Here is a 16,980-nt window from a genome sequence, read left to right as displayed (position 1 = left end):
TTTGCTAACGGGTCACATTTACCAACCTGACAGTTATACATTGACAAAAGAAATAGCATGAATTTATTCAGCATCAAAACCTCTGCATCTTTTACCACCCAACCGCATTTCACACTGTATTACCATCAGTGAACTATCATGGCTATATAAATTCCATCCAGATTCTTCATTTAATTAACTAGCATTCTTTGAACAAAAATAAAAGTGCTGTTTTTATAGAGGAATAAAAGCTGCATGAAGTGAGTGTGAAGGAGACAAATCATCAAAGTTATTATTCATCGCAGCTATGGAGAATTCTCTGCCCCTCCTCTTTCTCTTCAGCAGCAATGTATTTTTTTCTAGCTTGAGTGAATGGAAAACGGGGAATGGTGTAGCAGCCTCGAAGATATTTTAGTGTATTATCATGGCCGCATCCTAAGCTCGTGTGGGTTTGGGCACTGATGATATTGTCATCTACAAGTGATTTTTTTTTTTTTAATCATTTTCTGTAGTTGGAGAGACAGTATGGCGTCGTAGCCAAGTGAGCATGAGCTTGTGATTACACTTCCTGGGTTCAAATCCTAGCCCAGCCACTTTTTAGGTCTGTGATTCTGAGAAAGTTACTTGACCTTTCTGTGCTTCAGTTTTCCACCTATTAAATGAGTATAAGAATAGACACGCCTCACCCAGCAGTGTGTGGATTAACTGAGCTGGTCCGTGTAAAGCATTTGAAGTGGTGCCAGCAAACATTTCCATCCTGTATGCACAGCCGCGGTCTGACATGAAGTTGATCAAGCTGTGACACACTCGTGACATGGTCACCTGGCCTGAACCAACTGATGTGGCTTGGTAAATGTTCTTCTATTTCCCCAGGTATTTCTTTCTAACAGTACCCTTTGATGAGAAGGCCACTGGTTTTAAAGATAAGGAAATCAAGTTCCTTGGGTTTTTGTTGGTGGTGGTGGTGTTTTCATCTGAGTATAGTTGGCACGCAGTGTTACCTTAGTTTCAGGTGTACAGCCTAGCGATTCAACAACCACAGTTAGGCTGTGCTCACCACAGGTGTAGTTAGTGTCTGTCACCAGGCAACACTGTTGTGATACCATTGATTCTAGTCCCCTGTGCTGTACCTGTTGTTCCTGGGGCTGAAATCGAGCCCTTTGAATCAGAGGTGTAGGAGGCAGTTGGTTGGCCGCATCTCTCCATCCTGAACCCTGCTGTCAGATTTAGCTTTCTACAGCACTCTGTTCTCACATCAATTTCTGCTCAAAAGGCCTGAAGATTTACCTGATACAAGCCCTTTTGCCTGTCATGCCATTTCTACCAAAGTCTGGCTCTTTCCCTGTCTCTCCTCAACCTTTCTTTTATCCACAGTTCTCCCAGGAAGCACCAGCTCCAGTCAAAATTGATCTAGTGCCATTTCTCAAATGTACCACATTCCTTCTTGTCTTCTCTTCCTTTGTTCACATTGTTCTTTTTGTCTATCATGCGCTATTCTGTTCTTCCACTTATCTAAGGCATACTTAATGTTCTGAATGGAGCCAGGGAAGAGAAGGTGTCTTTTATCCTATAATATGATTATCTAGATGCACTAGCTGCTAGGTAAATGTTGTGAATGATGATGAAGTCTTCTGTTAGCTGTACTTTCCAACTGTATTTAGAATCTGACCACTTGACACCATTTCCAACACTCTCACCCTTGTTCAAGCCACACAGTTTGTATGCCTGTCCCCTTCTCCCTGCTCCACCCTTGCCCATCCCCTGCAGTTTACTCTCAACCCAACAGCAAGAGTAATCCACTTATAAATTTAAGTCAGATCATAATCATTTCTCTGCTCCAAACCCTCCAATAACATCCCATCTCACCCTGAGTAAAACCAAAGTTTTTATGATGGCCTACAAAGCCTCTTAAGATCTGCCACTCCACCCCAACCCGATCCCTGCCCTTACTCTTCATTTCCTACTACTCCCTTCTTCCTGTCCCTTACCACTGTCTACTTAATGCTACACAGGCTTCCTTGCTGTTCTTTAAAGATGCAAGGAACAATTCCATCTCAGGACCTTTGCATAAACTGTTCCCTTAGCCCAAAAAGCTCCTTGGGAAATCTTCATGGCTCCATGCTTCCTGCGAGTCTCTGATTAAATGTCTTCTCAGGCAGATCTTCACTGATAATCCCTAATTTACTGTCTGTCTCCCCAAACTGTAATGTAAATTCAGGGCGGGGAAGGGCATGAAGGAGGACTTTTTGTCGATTTTGTTAGGTGCTCTGTCCTCAGTACCTGAAACAGAACCTGACACATAGTAAGTACTTAATAAACATATATTGAATGTATGAATGAAAAATTGACCCTTAAAAATATGTCCATATTCCTAACTCTCCATTTCATATGCATTTAGACTCAAACAAAAGCAAGCATCCTATAATAGCTCCGAGAAAATTAAAATAGCGATAGTTGAATATTAGCCATGGCAATTGGAGCAGAAAGTTCCATTGCAGAAAAAAAGATTTCTGCATCAAGTAAAGAAAAAGAAATGGTTTACGGTATAGTAACTGCCATGCTAAATTATATCGGTATCCTTAGGGGACTGTGGTTGACCTAGCACCAAAGCACATTTTGAGGGAGTAAGTGGTTTTGGTCACCCCATCCTCTTCCTAAGCTAGAGAGTGTAGCTGGCACATAGTTTTGTTTTATTTGTTTTGTCATTTAGTAGCAGAGTAAAATGGTGACAAGAGCATTCATGTTGGAGTTCGGCAGACCTGGGTTTAAACTCTTTTACTGCTATGTGTCCTTGGACAGGATATGTAACCTCTCCAAGCTTCTGTTTAATTATGTATAAAATGGTTTTTAATAATGACTCTCTCTTGATGTTCTAAAGGTTAAATGAGAGAAGACACATGAATCATCTAAGACATAACGTGTTTAATAAATGTCTTGTGAGCATTGCACCCTATAGAAATAGATAGATGTTTTGCTACTGAATTCCACCTTTTGGCTTTTTTTGGGGGGGTGCAAAATGGTGGGGTTTTTTTAAAGCACGGGGATAGAGGGGCGCCTGGCTGGCTCAGTCGTTAAAGCACGGGGATAGGACCCATGAGCAGAAAGAGCTGCTGCCCTGGGGTTGTGAGGGATGGCTGATTATATACTTGGGAGTTGGGGGAGGTAAGGAAAAGGGAGGTTTCAAAAGGATTTTCACGTGTTAAGACTCACAGGATACCGGAGGCCTTGCCATTGTAAATCAAAAGGGGGATGTAACAGACTGATGTCTAGAAATAAGCTTTGGATCCTAGGCTTGGACCACAAGGAAGTCCACAACACTGCAAATCTCTCAGCTGTATTTGAAGCTGCAAGAATCTTCTTAGAACATGAGCCCTACCACCTACCTGAGTTCCGTGGACGTCTACTTTTTCTATCTTTTGAACCTGTTCTTAATTCTCTTCTCCATTTCCAATTCCCTTCTGCTTCCCTTATTTCCAAAATGTTATGCTAGGTGTGTGAAGTTGGAGATTCCATACTGAAAATTATCCAAGAAATCGACAGAGGAAAAGTAAGATCAGGCGTTTGCTCTACATAATAACGTGACTACTAAGTTTTAAACTGAGATGTGAGGGGCACATGTCTATTGATTAAGTTTGGGAATTATAACTTCCAGAGGAAGGAAAAGATTTTGTTTCAACTGTTTTGCCGAACTGTTTTTTAACATGGCTTTTTTTCAACGGCCTGAATTTTGAAATCCTCAGGAAGCCAAAGCTGTGGCTGAAGAAACCAGAGCCCTGCGAAGTCGGATCCACCTGGCCGAGGCTGCACAGCGCCAGGCGCATGGAATGGAAATGGACTACGAAGAAGTGATCCATCTGTTAGAGGCCGAGATCACAGATCTAAAGGCTCAGCTTGCTGATTATTCGGACCAAAATAAAGTAAGCAAAACCGTCCTCTCTTTTAGTTACCATGGTTTCCTTGCCGTTGTCATGTATCCTGTTTTCATTTCCTTTTCATCTGCACTTCTAAACTAGGTCAGTGTTTGTCTTCTATTATTCAATGATAGGATGATGTGTCGTGTTGGGATGAGGGGTTAGGTCATGCGAAGGTTGTGAGCCTCCCTTTATCCACATAGCTTGGGGATGGAAAAGCATGTGCCCCAAATTTATTTGGGTCATTGGTCAACATTGTACAGCTCAGGCATTAAGTCCTGGAACTATTTAACATTTAATTGATTACATTGGTTTTCTCCTTTTGTTCCTAAACTTGCTAATTTGCCTGGTGGGGATGAGAGGAGGAGAGTCTAGGGATGGGTTTTGCTCTTTGATTAGAGCACTCAAGGAAGTGTGAATGTTAAATAATTTTTGCCCAGGGCCCAAGATAATTAATAGAAAGAAACTGAGTTTGAATTTAATAGGCTCCAATTTCAATGGCAAAATACCAAATGCTGTTCAGAAGGCAATGTGATCTTTTTTTATGTGAAATTTTTTAGTTTGTGATTTTTTTATAACATAATATATACTATATTCATTGAAAGGTCTTCAAAAACTATAATAGACATATACATTTTTATTTCACTGAGGTAGAAAATTAAGTAAATTGAAATACATATTTTATAACTTTTAACGAGTTCACTTAGAATAGGTATTTATATCTCTAATCCAGTCAACTTTCAAGAAAACGTAAAGCAAATTTGAATACTTTATGTCTCCTTATATAAATATAAAACAGTTAAATACCTTAAATACAACAGATGGAAATGAAACCAGTTTTAGAAAAGCAAAATACAGAAGAAAATCTGAAATTTTCTTTGGTCAGCTCTTAAGAGTCACTAACATTTCTCACATCTGCCCATTTAAACCAATTCCAAAAGAAAGCTGATATTCTTGTCACCCTTTGATAGTATACAAGGCCAAGGGAAAATCATATCACTTGAAAAGGCAGCAATACTTAAAAATATTACATATTCTTATCTACATTTATTTTTGGCCCAATATTTACATTTTGAAATCAGAGATACATGCTTATTTCATGTGAGTAACTTTAACATGATTCTGAAAATACTGGGAATTATCAAAATATCAAAAGTACTGTTTCCTTTGCTGTGCAACATTTTTTATCTTGATGAAGTCCCAAAAGTCCATTTTTGCTTTTGTTTCCCTTGCCTTTGGAGACGTGTCTTAAAATAAGTTGCTGCGATGTTGGGATGGGTGTTATATGCAACTAATGAATAGATGAGACAATAAAAACAAATAAATAAAATTAATGAAATTCCAAAAAAAATAAATTAAAAAAAAATTTAAGGTACTGTTTTATAAACTCTATGTACTTTTGGAGGGATAATCAACAGTCTTTAAAAATACTTTCTAAGTAATATTCAAAAAAGTTCTCATGAATTTCTTTTTTTTTTTTTTTTTTTGTAAAGCATAGGTTATTTGCAATTCTCTGTCCCAGCTCCTAGCTGAGACACATTTTTGTCCTAAGTTGTCTGGCAATATAATTAATTCAGTTTTTCTCTTTTTTAGCATAATGGTGTCTCATGCCATTCCTCCTAACAAGATTCTAAGCTAAGCCCTTATCCTATCTCTGAAAAAACAATCTTTTGTTTGTTTATTTTTTTCTTAAGATTTTTATTTATTTATTTGACAGAGAGAGGCACAGCGAAAGAGGGAACACAAGCAGGGGGAGTGAGAGAGGGAGAAGCAGGCTTCCCGCTGAGCAGGGAGCCCGATGCGGGGCTCGATCCCAGGACTCTGGGATCACGACCTGAGCCGAAGGCAGACGCTTGACAACTGAGCCACCCAGGCACCCCTTTTCTTTTCTTTTCTTTTCTTTTTTTTTAAGATTTTATTTATTTTTTTATCAGAGGGAGAGAGCACAAGCAGGGGGAGCAGCAGACAGAAGGAGAAGCAGGCTCCCCGCTGAGCAAGGAGACCAATGTGGGACTTGATCCCAGGACCCTGGGATCACAACCCGAACCAAAGGCAGACACTTGACTGACCGAGCCACCCAGGCATCTCTGTTTGTTTATTTTCTAAAGAAAAAATATTAGACGAGAGCATCTCAACATTTCCCAAACTCAATGCCAGTGGAGAAAGAGAAGGAAACTTTTTTTTTCAGTTATTTGAGATTGCTTCAAGAGACATTGATGGAGGTATTAGAGAACTCAGATTCAAATATTCATTTTTAAGACACAGATTCTTTTTCTAACAATGTTTTTATTTTTCACTAAGTCTTCCCTTATCTCATCTCTATACTTACTTACCTTTTTTGTTTTTGTTTTTTCTGTTTACCCCCAGCTTAGGAAATAAAACATTACCAACACCTTTGACGATCCAGTGTCCATCCCCAGTTGCATTCCCCTCCCTCGTGCTCAGAAGTAATCACTTTCCTAGATTTAGTATTAATCATTTTCTTGATAATTTTACCACATATCTTTATACCTCTTAAAAATAAATATTGTTGGGGCACCTGGGTGGCTCAGTCATTAAGCGTCTGCCTTCGGCTCATGTCATGATCCCTGGGTCCTGGGATCGAGCCCTGCATCGGGCTCCCTGCTCAGCGGGAAGCCTGCTTCTCCCTCTCCCACTCCCCCTGCTTGTGCTCCCTCTCTCGCTGTGTCTCTCTCTGTCAAATAAATAAATAAAATCTTTAAAATAAAAATAAAAATAAATATTGTTGAATCTTGCCTGTTTATCAACTTTATATAAATAGAAATGTCCTGCATGTATTCTTCCTACTTGCTTTTTTCACTGAACCTTTTATTTTTGCAATTCATCTATTTAAATTTATAGCCAGTTCATGTATTTTCATCCCTTTTTTGTACTCCCTTAAAAGGATATACTACAGTATATTTGTCCATCCTGTCTTTGATGAACAGTCCAATTATTTCTGTTTTATTATGAACAATGTTGCTAAAAAACACTTTTGTACATGTATCATGCTCTGCATGCATAACAGTTTGTCTTGGGTTCATATCTTAGGGTGGAACTGCCAGGTTAAACGATGATCAATCAACTAATTGTTTTTGAAAGCTTTTGAACCAATTTTTACTCCCACCAGTAGTGAGTGAGATACTGTTCACCCCACACCCTTGCTGACACTTTTTTTCATTTACTTTTAATTTATATCAATCTGGTAGGTGTGAGAAGTAAATCTCACTGTGGTTTCCTTTGGACTTCCCTGGTTACTAATGACTTGCAGCCACTGCTACACCGGGACCAGCGGGCACTGGCTCACAATAGGGGATTGTGTGCATCTCTTCTTTTTTTTTTTTTTTTTTTAAAGATTTTATTTATTTATTTGAGAGAGAGAGGGAGAGAGAGAGTACAAGGGGGGGAGGGTCAGAGGGAGAAGCAGACTCCCCGCTGAGCAGGGAGCCCGATGTGGGACTCGATCCCGGGACTCCAGGATCATGACCTGAGCCGAAGGCAGTCGCTTAACCAACTGAGCCACCCAGGCGCCCGCAACATTGATTTTAAAAGAGTTTCTCTGGGGGGCGCCTGAGTGGCTCAGTTGGTTAACCATCCGACTCTTGGTCTCAGCTCAGGTCTTGATCTCACGGTCATGAGTTCAAGCCCTGCATGGAGCCTACTTTAAAAAAGAAAAAAAAGAGCTTCTATTATAATATACACACTATGCACGCAGCACAAAAAGGGCTACAACTCAACTATCAAAGACTTGACCAAAACTGGGTACTCCGATAATAATAAATATTAAGTATGTACTCAAGTTTTAATATCTTTATTGATGCATTAATCCCAAGCCATTCCATAAAAGATTTGAAGTGGCTTTTTTTTTTTTTTAAGATTTTATTTATTTATTTGACAGACACAGCGAGAGAGGGAACACAAGCAGGGGGAGTGGGAGAGGGAGAAGCAGGCTTCCTGCCGAGCAGGGAGCCCGATGCGGGGCTCGATCCTGGGACTCCAGGATCATGACCTGAGCCGAAGGCAGTCGCTTAACCAACTGAGCCACCCAGGCACCCTTGTGTGCATCTCCTCTTAACTGCATATTCAGCGACATCGGGTTGGTAGCTTCAGTCAGACATAGTGGAGTTATTTACGCCCCCAAATGCTATAAACCAGGACACCTCTGGCCCAGATAGCCAGTTGAGCATATATTTATGTACTTGTTAGGCATTTGTGTTTCTTTGTGAAATGCCTCTTTGTTACCTTCAACCATTTTTTCCATTGGATTATTCTTTTCATATTGATATGTTGGGATTGTACGTATGTTCCAGTTGCTAGCCCTATATTCAGTTACATGTTATTGAAGTCTTTTCTGAGACTTATTGCTTGCTTTTCACCCAATGGTAAAATAAACATTGATTTTCATATAGTCGAACTTACCAGTCCTTTCCCTTATGTGTCTTTTTAGAAGGTCTTCCATTCCCAAAGATATTCTTTGATATTTGCCTCTAAAAGTTTTAAAGTTTTGGGGGTGCCTGGGTGGCTCAGTCAGTTAACTGTCTGCCTTCAGCTCAGGTCATGATCTCAGGGTCCCAGGAGTGAGCCCTGTGTCAGCACCCTGCTCAGTGGGGAGTCTGCTCCTCCCTCTGCCCCTCCCCTTGACTCCTGCGTATGCTCTCTCTGTCTTTCTCTCTCTCTCAAATAATAAACAAAATCTTAAAAAAAAAAAAATAGAAGTTTTAAAGTTTTGATCCTTCTGTCATTGGTTTTGTGGCGTTATGTGGGGATGGGGATCCATATTATTCTTTCTTTATTCTAAGTGAATGACCAACTATCCCAGCACTATTTATTCAAAAGTCTCTTCTTTCCTAATTGATCTACAAATCAGCTCTGTCATAAATCAAGATTGCATGTGTGTCTATCTTCCTGAGGGCCCTCTATTCTCTTTCATTGGTCTATTTGTATATTCATGCCAATAATACACTATAGTGGTTACTGTATCTTTTACAGTAAGCCTTGATAGCTGATCACCTGCCTAGTTCTTTTTCTTTAGAAGTATGTTGGCTGCATGACCCTTTGGTCTCTTATATATATTTTAGACTTGGCTTATAAATTCAACCAAAAGGGAAAAAAAAAAACTATTGGAATTTTTACTGAAAATGCATTAAATATATAGATTAATTGGGGAAGAATTTACATATTTATGATTGAGTCTTTATTAATAAACACCAGTGAGGCACAGAAAGTTTAATTGCATTGTGACCAGAGAATCTAGTCTATAGCATAATAACTCTAAAATTTGTTGATGGCTGCTTTGCGGTTTATTCTATGGCCAGTGTTCACACATGTTCAAAGTGAGCTTGAAAAAAATTCTGCAGTTTTTTGATGTATCGTTTTCTATAATCCACTAGATCAGGGTCATTAATTGTGGAGTTCAGTTCTTCTTTAATCATCTTAATTTCCTTGTCAGAGGAATGCATTAAAATCTCCCATTTTTTTAAAAATTTATATATTTTGAAGTAATATTTTTAGCAGCATACAAGCTTAGAATTACATTATCATCCTTTATGGAATGTTGTGACTCTTCAATTTAGCAATCTTCTTTTCTCCCTAATATTTATTTTTTATTGATATTAAAATAGTTACAACAGCTTTCTTTTGGTATTTACCTGTGTGTGTTTTCCTTTCTTTTAACTTTTCAGTGTCCTTATGTTTTAATTGTATATGTGGTAAACAACATATAACTGAATCTTTTCCTTATCTTACTAATTTTTGATCTTTAATTGGAAAGATTTTTCCATTTATACTCTTTTATTTGCTAATGCTCTTGGCTTCATTTACACCCTCTTTTAATTTATGCATCTTATGTGTCCTCTGTTTTTTGGTTGTTTTTTTAGTTGTCATTTCTTGCCTGTTGTTTTTTTTTAATTGGTTCAGATTTCTCCTGTGTTCCCCAATTCCCATTCCATTTATTTCCTCCTAGTTTAGACGGTATGCACTCCATTTCTAATTTTTAATGATTATCTTAGAAATTTTAACATTCTATTTTAGCTTAAATTATAAAACTAATCACTAGCTTTCCCCTTCTTCTAAATATTATAAGCACTTTCGAACATAAATCCTATCATCCCTTCCTACTTAATTTCTATTTTTGTCAGTATTTTAGTTCTTTCTTGACTTTTAACACCGTAAGTTAGACACTATTACAATTTATTTTGTGCTGTCAGCCTTTGTTTAAATAGATGCCCATGTTTACCATTTTCTAAGTTCAGCATTCTTTTTGCATCTCAGACCTTCTTGCTTAAATTATTTCCTTCCTGAAGTACATGTTTTAGAAATGTGTTTAATGAGGATCTGTTGGTAACAAATTCTCTTCAGTTTTGTTTGTCTGAAAACATCTTTATTGAACTTTTGCTCTTGAAATACATTTTTGCTACTTTTAAAGTAAGTTGACATTTAATTCCTTTCAGTGTTTATTCCATGGTTGTGATATCAGCAGTCAATCTGTTATTTGTTTGCAATCCATTGTTTCTTTCTAGATGATTTTAAGATCTTTTTATTTTCAGTGTTCAGCATTTGACTATGAGTCATGTGTTGACTTATTTTTATTTATGTTGTTTGAGCTTCACTGAGCTTCCTGATCTGAGGAACGGTGTCTTTTGTTATTTTGGAAAAACCCCAAACTGTTATACTGAGCAGTTTCTCCTTCATTGTTTCTGAACCCTCATGTGTAATTCACATGGGGTGTATACCAGATCTTCATCTAGTTATATTCTCCTTACCTCTTCTCCCTTCTTTTATATTTTCCATTGTTATTTTTCTGCTGTATTTTGAGAACCTTCTTTACCTCTGCCTTCCAGTTTACCCATTCTCTTTTCAACTATATCTAATTGGATATTAAACCCATAAATTAGTTTTTAATTTAATTTTGATTATATTTTTATTTTTAAGATTGATTCTTTTATGTCGTGTGGATCTATTTTTATAGTTTCTTTTCCCTTTGTTATGTTTTAAACTCCTCCCTAATTTTTAAAACATTAAACAGTATAGTCTGTATCTTATCACTCCAATATATCTTGTCTTTATAGGTCTGATCCTGTAATTTGTTTCCTTCAACTGACTTTTATTCATGGTAGCTTATTTCCTGAGGTCATGTTCTTTTGACACATTATATGTACAAATTCTTTGGGATCTGAGTTTAGAAAATATCCCTCCACAGAAGTTTTGTGTTTGCTTCTACATTCTGGGACTGTTTTAAACTAAAATTTCAGCTTATAAATTTACAGGACACATGGGTAATACAAATTATGACCTCAAACCTTCATGAGTGGGGGCTTGTGATTAGAAGTTATAGGGGAGATTTTTTTTAACCCACTTTCCAGAACCAAAATCAAAATCATGTATTTACTTCTGTAAGGTTTGTTTCTTTCTAATTCACCCATTAGAACCTCAGAACAAATTATGCTGCACTGTACTCTTATGAGTGAGTTCACCCAGCATTGTTGTTGTTTATCTTCATGGAATTCTTTTACTGTCCATGGGAACTCTTTAGTCCCCTGCCAGCTCAGCTTTACATTGGATCATATTTGGATCATATTACATTAAATATATGTATATCTTCAGCAATTTTTGTTGTACCCCACTGGTAGCAGTTTCTGTCAGCAGCTGGCAAGCCATATTGTAAAAAAAAAAAGAAAAAAAAATCATAAGCTCAATTTAAATGTATTTTGCTGTAAGAATCAACAAAGTCATATACAGCTTATCTCATAAAATTTGCAACATCCCTGTGCAGTTTAACTTTTAAATATGCAATTAGTTAAATGCCTACCCAAATTAGAAGATATATACAGTAAGAGAAAACAAATAATATGGTAATGTTGAATATCAGTTAATAAAATCTGCAAATAGGAGCCACTGAGGTAAAAATCAAAGAAATGAGTAAGACCTTCCTTTTGATACCTCTGTCCAGGAAGGTGTCCAGGAGTTAAGAAAGAGAATTACAGTACTCGACTGCCAATTGCGAAAATCGGAAATGGCTCGAAAAACTTTGGAGGCATCCACTGAAAAACTTCTTCATTTTGTAGAGGTAAATTTTTCCATTATATATATATATTTTTTAAGATTTTATTTATTTGACAGAGAGAGACACAGTGAGAGAGGGAACACAAGCCAGGGGAGTGGGAGAGGGAAAAGCAGGCTTCTTATGTCCATTTTTAAGAAATCTGTAGATGACTGACATATAGATAAATGTCCTAGTGTTTGGTGGCTAATGAAACATTTTCTGGCTCAAAATAGCAATGCTAACCTATAGCCAGGTTTAAAATTGCATAGATAATGAAAAGACCAGCTAACCAATAGATTGTTAAGAGAAATAATTGAGATAGGATAACATGATCCCAAATATATGCTATGTTTCAATGAATACTTTCTCAAAACTCTTAATACTATGTAAACATTATTTGATAAATATTTACCCTATAAAGAAATGTTCCCATAGCTATTACACATCTGAGTAGAGTTCCATGTCAGTGTAATTGATTTTTTTCCCTCATGTAACAGAAACACGTTTTAATCAGGTGGGAGTGGGAGGACGGGGGGAGGTTATAGATATTAGTTAAGTAAGAAAAAACATCTTAAAAATATCAAACTTACAGTCTCCTTTACTGTTTTGTTTGTCTCTAGACTATTCAAGAATTATTTTCTGATAATTATTCTCCTTTATCAAATTTAAGGTAGGAATATTTAAGTGTTTTCTGTAAAGTATGATTACATTTTTCATTTGGTAATTGTGATTAAAATACTAAAATCTCTTAAATAGCCTTAAGATGCTACATAACTCCTACTGGATGCTTCCCCCACCCCCCCATTTTGTGGAAAGAGATGCAAGGACATGTTGTTTTTTGACCCCATCTCTATTAGAGAAATTCCTGGAGGATAGCCAGTCACTGTAACCTAGTACTCTAAAATTGAGGGTAGGAATCGCCTATCTTGTTTTTGTCAGGAATTCTGTAAAGATGGGATTACCTTGAAGTTTCTAAGCATCCTGTGTATGAATAAAAATTACTTGAAAGGTCAGTCTCAAGCCAGCAGATCCGTTGTTATGGCAAACAGAATTTTATAAAACATGTTCATGCAATCAGTTTCTTTTATTTTCAACGTTCAGTAGACACAAATAAAAGGAATACATTTGGAGGATACACCTTAGTTTTGTTATTATTCACAGTTTGTTTCCAATTTAAAGTTTCTTACTAAGAGCTACAAACTTACTAATAACATTTATGTATTTCTGACTGCAAGTTTATGGTCATTTTGATACATAATGAAAGACAAAAGAAAGTTTCCTGTTTATACATTTTCAAAGCAGTTTTTTCCCTCATCTTAGAATAGCTGCTGCTAGCAATGTATTTCTACTTCTAGCAATACACGCTTGCAGAAACAGGAAAACTCTGCCCTTTACTATGAAAACAGCAGTTTAATAAATGAAGATGATTCATTGTATTTTTATTATATTTTAGGGTTCCACATGGCTTTTTTTTTTTTACTTTAGAAGAATGTCTATGGTAGTACACTTAAAAAATAATTTTATTATTGAAATGTAGTTGTCACACAATATTCTATTAGTTTCAGGTATACAACATAGTAATTTGATTATTCTAAACGTTATGCGATAATAGTACACTCTTAAACTCATTGTAATGCTTTATTCTAATGAAAGATCTGACATTTTATTGCTATCCATACTGCTGATGATGTAAGATAATTATGTGACTTTCGTGATAATTATTTTCAGTAAGAATTTAAAATACTCAGCAACCAGATTCCTCTTGTGTGGTTGTGTATCCCCCATTCCCACCCTCAAGGTCTCATTGTGCCCTTGAATAATAAATCAGAAGTTTTGGTATTAAAAATAAAGGTTAAAAATGACTATTTAAAAGCCAGAACCTGTCCTTGCCTTAAACTGGTTCATGGAAAAGGGGTTACCTTGAAAAACAACATTAAGCAACTTTTCACCCCATCTTGGAAACTTAAACTCTAGGAAAATCTGGTTCAGTCTTTTTATTATACTATATCTTCTGTAATAAATTTTGGCCTTGGTCATTCAACACAGAATAAAGGCCCTCTATTTGAATTTGAGAATTGATGCTTTAGTTTCTCCTTGTGAATTAATACCATCATGCTTATGAAGATGGATTAAAATAATATTGTTTTCGTTATCAGTTTAAAATCGTCTCTTTTCAAGTAAAAGTTTCAATGTAATTACGGTTTTTTGCAGTAAAAACTTGCATTTTAAATTACACCAGAGCGCATTCATTTCAGGTGACATTTGCATCTTCAAAAAGTGATATAAATGCTCTAGGCTGTTTTAGATTTAGGGGACAACAAGTGGAAGAGCTTAAGAGATAATTTCAGTTAAAAAAAATTCAAAAAAGGTAATTTCAGGAGCAAATATACGTATCAAATTTATATTTAATATTATAGGAAGTAATAGTAAATGTCCATTTAATAAATCTATGTTTAAGTGCTTCATTTGAATTTTTACAAAACTAAATAAAAGGCTACATCTTGTTAGCATAACATAAGCACTCACAAAATAAGCCCAACAAATGATTTATTCCTCCTTATTATGAGGTCAATCTAATTCTTTAAATATGTCTTTGTTACATAATAAAGAGCTGAAAACAAACGTTTTGTGATTACTTCATTTAATGGCTGTAAGAATACACTATTCCCAGAAATACAAATATTTTTGTACATAAGAATTCAGATTAAGCCAAGATAGATGTTATTTATTGTATGATAAGTTCAACTTTATGTTATTGCCCTCACAGTGAAAGAAGAGCTATGTTAGCTTCTCATACTTCCCTTACACCACTGGGAAGGAATGGACGTAATATCCCAGCAACGCTGGCTCTTGAATCTAAGGAACTTGTTAAATCTGTTCGGGCCATACTTGACATGGATTGTAAGTTTTATGCAATTTTTCACTTTTTTTTCTACTTTTTTTTTTTTAGTAATGTATTTAATGGAACAAAAGGAAATTTCAAGCTTGGCAGTTTAGTTTTGTTAAATTTGTTGGTTTGCCTACAGTAAAATTAATAGCTAATCGATAAATATACTAATTTTAGGGGGAGAATATTTACTTTAAGTGCCTGAAGTGGCTTCGAAGAGAAGTTGGCTGCTTAAGACATGTTTTTAACTCTACTTCCATCCAAAGTCTCTTTGAAATGGAAGAATAAATAGAAAAATAAATCCACAACACTGGAAACGTGGAAGGTTAGAACCCACATTGAGGAATTTTTGAATAATATACAATAGATGGAATAAAACTGAAGGTACAGCCCAGCTGAGCAAAAGACCCCAAAACACAATAAAGATGAATGACAAAATTGCTGAAACAGTGAGTTAAGTAGAACCATGAGAAAACTTCCAGGATCACAGGCAGGGAAAACTAGGAACAGACCCTTGGGCAGTCGGCACGGTAATTAATTAAAGGGCTATGGAATAGCTGAACCAGTTCCCTCCTCATCAGAGCTGCTGGCTCAGGCGTTTACTCCTAAACCAAGGCCAAGAGAAACCTCTCTTAAAAGAATTGCATGATCTGTCACTGGACACCCCCAGAGTCAGCACAGGGCTAGAAAGAGAAGCAGGGCAACTGGCTAAATAACTTCCAACATCCCAGCAGACAGGGAGACCCTTGGGGAGAGCTTAAATGATTGGGTGTTTCCGTCCTTCCCTCCTCCTGTCTCCCAGCACTTTTGCCTCTTCATGGATTTGGACTCCCTTTTTATCTGTTTGTTCTCCTGTCTGTCCCTTGATGTCAGTCCATCTGCTGGTTGTCTTTGTGCTGGCATCTCTCATTCCACTCTCCCTGGCTTTCCACTCTCAGTCTTCCCTATGCTGGGGACCAGATAGCAAATATCTATAAATATAAATGTGGAGAAGTACAAATGAAATTCTATGTTAACAAAGTATCCAAATGAGTTTTGAGTCAAGTCCTGGGTAGTGAAATGGTTTGGCTTTGTAGAGGATAATATTCAAAGACCCTTTGGGGGTAACTTTTAACTTCAAAACTATGTTACAGAAAGAGGATTGGAAACCATGCCATTAATAGTATCTTCAATTTCTGCAGTGAGGTGTTTTTTTTTTCCTTAATTTTGTATAATATATTACATTTAAAAAATCAAATTACATTTCAAAAAACCTATAAGAACTATGTAAAGAAATTCTGTAGGTTTCAGGGTAGATGAAAATAATCAGTTCTAATGTATTACGTGTATACTCAGAATTTTATATATTAGACATTTTTTTTTTTTAAGATTTTATTTATTTATTTGACAGAGAGAGAGAGAGCGAGAGCGGGAACACAAGCAGGGGGAGTGGGAGAGGGAGAAGAAGGCTTCCTGCCGAGCAGGGAGCCTGATGTGGGACTCGATCCCAGGACCCTGGGATCATGACCTGAGCCAAAGGCAGACGCTTAACGACTGAGCCACCCAGGCGCCCTATATTAGACATTTTTAAGTAAGGGTGGGAACAGTGAGGCAAACACCTGCACGCACACACACATAGCCCAGCGGACGTTGCCATCATTAATTTTAATTACCTTGCTAACATTAACCTTTACATTTGTCAAACATGATTATTCAAAGAAAATATTTGAAATTCAGCAGAACTTCTTTGGAAGAAAAGTGAAAAATTCCATCTGCACTTTTTATCTGTCATAAGATTGTACCTAGTCTGTTGTTTAGACTAGCAAACTACGTTATCTTTTTATTTAGAAATATAATTGCTTTTTAATTGCATATATAATTGCAGTACTTTTTAATTTTTATGACCTGTCTTTTTATGTTTGATAATTCAGATAAACTCAGCTCGTTTTTCTTTCTCTTTATGCAGTAGCTTTTTTCTATACATAATGAAAAGCAGAAAATCACTACCAAGAGGTAGATAATTCAGCTGTAGTCTCTAACCTCATTTCCTTTGGTGTGACTGTCTGCTTATCTCAAGTAACAATTTGGAATTTTCTCTTGGGTAATTGCCTCTACTTTTTTCTTAGAATGAGGACACTCTGGGATTTCTTCAGAAATGAGAATCAGATTTCTTGGGTGTTATA

General features: G+C 36.6%; 1 protein-coding gene across 1 annotated transcript in view; it reads left to right on the top strand.

Moving 5' to 3' along the window:
- Positions 1-16,980, top strand: part of STXBP4 (syntaxin binding protein 4) — a 175,771-nt gene that overhangs the window by 87,038 nt on the left and 71,753 nt on the right. The window contains exons 12-15 of the mRNA XM_035026798.1: positions 3,720-3,896; positions 11,839-11,955; positions 12,552-12,601; positions 14,699-14,832. Of these exons, the coding sequence (XP_034882689.1) occupies positions 3,720-3,896; positions 11,839-11,955; positions 12,552-12,601; positions 14,699-14,832 (478 nt within the window). The remainder of the gene's footprint in view (positions 1-3,719; positions 3,897-11,838; positions 11,956-12,551; positions 12,602-14,698; positions 14,833-16,980) is intronic.

The sequence above is a fragment of the Mirounga leonina genome, unplaced genomic scaffold (genome assembly GCF_011800145.1).
Source record: "Mirounga leonina isolate KUSES-001 unplaced genomic scaffold, KU_Mleo_1.0 Mir_200, whole genome shotgun sequence".
In the NCBI taxonomy this organism is placed as follows: Eukaryota; Metazoa; Chordata; class Mammalia; order Carnivora; family Phocidae; genus Mirounga; species Mirounga leonina.
The sequence above is the reverse complement of the archived record's forward strand: the minus strand, read 5'-3'. Positions and strand labels throughout refer to the sequence as shown.